Below are 4114 nucleotides of genomic sequence, written 5' to 3'. Positions count from 1 at the left end.
CCGCGGGGGCCACACTCGGCTCTTTACTTCCAACAACCTTGTGTGGTCACGAGGGAGCAAAGGGCATAGAGGGGCCAAGTGACCCCTCCGAGGTCATGCAGCGGGGGTGGGGGTGTGTGGCAAATAGGTGTCAGGGCGCGGAGTGGCGGAGGGGGGACCCGGCAGGCCGATGGACTTCTCACCTGTCCCTCTCCCCTGAAGCGCAGGGGCAAGCCTGGGCCCGAGTCAGGAGCGGAGAGAGCGGATCCCCACTGGCCCACGGGCCTGGGTCGCTCCTGGCCCCGATCTCCCCCGAGCAATCCGACCCGACTGGACCCCCCTGGCCCGGGAGCAGAGGCCGCGCCTTTGCATTCACTGGCCCCTAGTCCCTGGCGTGCCTCGAGCCCCTCCCTCAGGATTGGCCCAGGGACACCCCAAGCCCCGGGACCGCCGAGCTCCCGCGGCAGATTTCCCGCTTCCTTGGCTTAATTCCGGCCGGCAGTGGCTCTGGAGGAGTTATCCAGGCACAGCCTCCTCCAAGCAGCCCTCCCCACTCCGTGGCCTGTGGGCCTGACGGCGCTCTGGGCGCAGATCCCGCCCGGGGCTGGGCACACGGAGCCCAGGAGCCACCTCGGTCCCTTTAAGCCCGCTGTTCGCGCAGTCCCGGGGTTTCCATGACGACGACGTCTGCTAGGGGACCCGGGCGGGGTCGGAGCGCATGCGCGGTGCACGCCGGGCGCCGCAAGTCTTCTCGAGTCGCCGGCGCTGCTGTCGCGGCGTCCCCAACTGCGGTAAAGGCGGGGTGGGGGTTCGCTGGGCCGGGGTGGGGTGGGGAGGGAGAGGGAAGGGGTCGCTGGGCCCGGGGGGCGTGGCGGGGGTGGAGGGGCCGGGGTGGGGAGCTACGAGACCCGGTGGGCCGGGTGGGGGGGTTCGCTCGTCCCGGGGGGCGGGCCCTGGAGGTGGGTTCGCTGGTCCGCGGAGGTCGGGGTGGGGTAGGGGCTCGCGAGGCCGGGTTCCGGGGTGGGTGTTCGCTGGCCGGAGTTGCGGGCGCTGCTGACCCTCGGCCGCTGCAGGGCGCCCGGGCTCCCTCCGCTCGGCCATGGCCCCCTCGCCGCCGTGCAGGCCCCCTCGGTCGCCGCCGCCGCCGCTGCTGCTGCTGGTGCTGCTGAGCGTCGCGCTGCTGGGCGCCCAGGCCCGCGCGGAACCCGCCGCCGGGAGCGCCGTCCCCGCGCAGAGTAGGTGCCGCGCGCGTGTGCGGAGGGCTCCCCCTTGGCCCCGACCGCACCCGGGCGTGCGGGAGGGGTGTGGCTCGCCTTTGTTCCTAGGGTGGGCCCCGCGCCCCCTCGGGTGGGAGGTGGGGGGCGCATGGAGGCCGCTGCTCCGGTGGGTCCGGGCTGGGAGCGCGCCCCGCGTCCTGACCCGCGTCCCCCGCAGGCCGCCCGTGCGTGGACTGCCACGCTTTCGAGTTCATGCAGCGCGCCCTGCAGGACCTGCGGAAGACGGCCTGCAGCCTGGACGCACGGGTGAGCCTCCCGAGGAGAGGAGGGTGGGGAGGAGGGACGCCCCCTCAACCGCCACACTTAGTTTCTGGTGCCAGTGTGGGAGGGCGGGGCAGCCCCGTTCCCCTGCTCCCCACGGCCTCGCTGGCACTCTCCCCGGGGGTCACCCAATCCCAGTGCAGCCTGCCCCGGGGGAGTGCTGAGGCCCAGTGGGAGGGGAGAAACTGAGGCGGGGGAAGAGGTGGTCGGAAGGGGGTGCGTAGGGCTTGCTGGGCACGGAACGTTAGCTTGGGCTCAGCTGTCTGGGGGGTTCCTTGCCCCCGGCCTCACCTGGGGAGGGACGGGTGCGTGCACAGGGGCCAGGGGTCAGCCCCGTCAGCTGACGGAGTTTCCATTTGTGACAGATATATGTACTCCTCCTGAGAAAGGGAGAGCATTCCTAGAAGTAGAAAGCAGGGGAGACCCCCCCACTCCCCTTTTTTGGCCAATTCCCAAGGGCCCGGCCTGAGACCTGTGGCGCCCTCTGGGGGCCAAGGGGCCTGAGTTTCATTGAGTCTGGAGCTGGGTTCCTGAGAGGAGCAGCCCCAGCCCACCCTGGGGGTCGGGGGAGGGGTGAGAGGGGCCCCTGAGAGCCGAGCGGAAGCTGGGAAAAGTCGTCCCGGTGTGGGGCTGAGGAGGCAGGACTGGCCCAGGACCGCAGAGGCTCCGGGCCGGGAGGGGGGCGTCTGGAGGGCAGCAGAGGGTCCCCTGCCGTCAAAGTCTGCAGAACTGGGGCTGGGGGTGTCCTCCCAGAGTCCAGTTCAGGCTCGGAGAGTCTTGGGAACGGGTGGAGACAGGACTGCCAGTGGGTTTTGGGGGGAAGCCGGGAGCTGGGAGGCCCTCGGGAGCTGCTGGGGGGGGGGGGCAGCGGGCGGTGCCCTGACGGCCTCGTGTTGCTCTTCAGACAGAGACCCTCTTGCTGCAGGCCGAGCGCCGGGCCCTGTGCGCCTGCTGGCCGGCCGGCCGCTGAGGACCCTCAGCCAGACTACTTCCTCACCAATAAACACCTGGCCCGGCATGCCTGTGTCCTGTCTCCCTGCTCTGGCCACCAGAGCCCACCATCGCCGCCTCCTGGAGTCCCCAGTTGGGACTCTCTCTGGGCCTAGGTTTCTGCAGCTCTTCCGTGAGGGCTGAGGCCCTCGGGACACCTGTCCCACACCAGTGCCACAGTTGAGGGTATGCATGTCCGGCCACACTTGTGAACCTGCACCCACGGGCACGGTGGCCACGGCGAGTCCGCCTTCCAAGGACCTCTTTCCTGCCTGCCTGCACTTATTTTGAGGCGGGGGGAGGGGGGCGGTGTAGAGGCGGCCTGGTCCCTGGAGCAGCTGCCCCGGCGCCAACCCTCCCAAGGCTCTTCTGTACCGCAGTGAGGACGCCTGTGGTCAGGGTCTCCCTGGAGGTCCAGCCGGTGGATCCCACACGGCAAGGCCACTGTGACCAAGGAGCCTGAGGGTGTCGGGAGAGGGGTGATTGGGTGGCGGGGGAGGGCTCCTCTGGGAAGAGAGGGCTGGGCCCTCCCCCCAGCTTCCACCCTGCCTGCTGGGTCCCTCCTGCGCACCCCCGCCCGGCCCGTGGGCACCAGGAGCTCCTGGCTCAGACACGCATCCACACACGTGTGCTCACAGCACCGGGTGGGAGGCCTCCCTCCCTCCCTCCGTTCATTCTGGGAACGGTTTTTAAAGTAAAAATTAATACTTGTTTTTCAAAGTAACGCATGCACACTGTAAGAAACATCCAGGAACGCGGCAGGGCTGCGATTGGAAGTGACCACTATGGGACACTTGGCCTCTCAAGGGCTTTAGTTCCCTGGTTGTGGCCGCCTCGGTGCCACGTGCCCCGCCCGCTTCTGCCGTCTCGGGTTGGTGGAGCCGGACACTCCTGGTCCACTGCCTGGACGACGGCACCAGTCCCCAGCCCGGCCTGGCCTGTCTTTGTGATCTACATGCAGGCATCTGTTCAGACCCTCTGCCCCAGGCCCTTCCCTGCCCAACGGGCTTCCCAACCCTTGACCTTGACCTCTTCTGTCCTCGGTTCTCTTCTGCGGGAACCGCCCGGCGTGCAGGGGCCGATCCAGGTGTCAGGATCACAGTGAACAAACCAGATTCCTACCTTGGCCGTGGTGGGAGGCCGAGCTCTAGGTGTCGGGTGGCGAGGAAGCCTGTGAGCTTTACATCCGGCCAGAGAACGCCCGCGGTGGGGGCTGCTGAAGCCGTGGCAGGCCTAGGCCGGCCCTCGGGCCTGGCTGTGAGCGGGGTGCAGGGGCAGGGCTCAGGATCCACCTGTCCTGGGGCCCCAGGAAGGAGCGGAGGGTGGCAGAGGCAGGTGCCTTCCCATCAGGGCGCTGCCAGACGGTGCTCATGTCCCATTGGCTGGCCTCTGTCATGTGGCCACTCCTGGCTGCCCGGCGGGCGGGATGCAGCCTGTGTTGCTGGCCTGCGGCCAGATTCACAGACACAGAGGACCAGCGAGCACTTCTCAGTATGAAAAGTACAAGTACTTCTAGTATAAGTACTTTTTAGCATACGCATGTCCCATGCAATATGGGACGTACTTAAATTAAAAATTATTGGTTTATCCAAAACTGAAGTTTAACT

At 67.9% G+C, this 4114-nt stretch overlaps 1 protein-coding gene across 1 annotated transcript; it reads left to right on the top strand.

Annotated features, from left to right (window-relative positions):
• Nucleotides 1–716: 716 nt before the first annotated feature.
• On the top strand, nucleotides 717–2533 carry NICOL1 (NELL2 interacting cell ontogeny regulator 1). Its single transcript, XM_082653157.1, has 4 exons — nucleotides 717–770; nucleotides 1053–1214; nucleotides 1414–1502; nucleotides 2422–2533. Exons 2-4 carry the CDS (start codon nucleotides 1079–1081, stop codon nucleotides 2485–2487), a joined length of 291 nt encoding a protein of 96 aa, XP_082509283.1. The 5' UTR covers nucleotides 717–770; nucleotides 1053–1078; the 3' UTR covers nucleotides 2488–2533.
• The last annotated feature ends 1581 nt before the right edge of the window (nucleotides 2534–4114 follow it).

The sequence above is a fragment of the Grampus griseus genome, assembly GCF_964374135.1.
Source record: "Grampus griseus genome assembly, chromosome: 4".
Classification (NCBI taxonomy): Eukaryota; Metazoa; Chordata; class Mammalia; order Artiodactyla; family Delphinidae; genus Grampus; species Grampus griseus.
The sequence above is the reverse complement of the archived record's forward strand: the minus strand, read 5'-3'. Positions and strand labels throughout refer to the sequence as shown.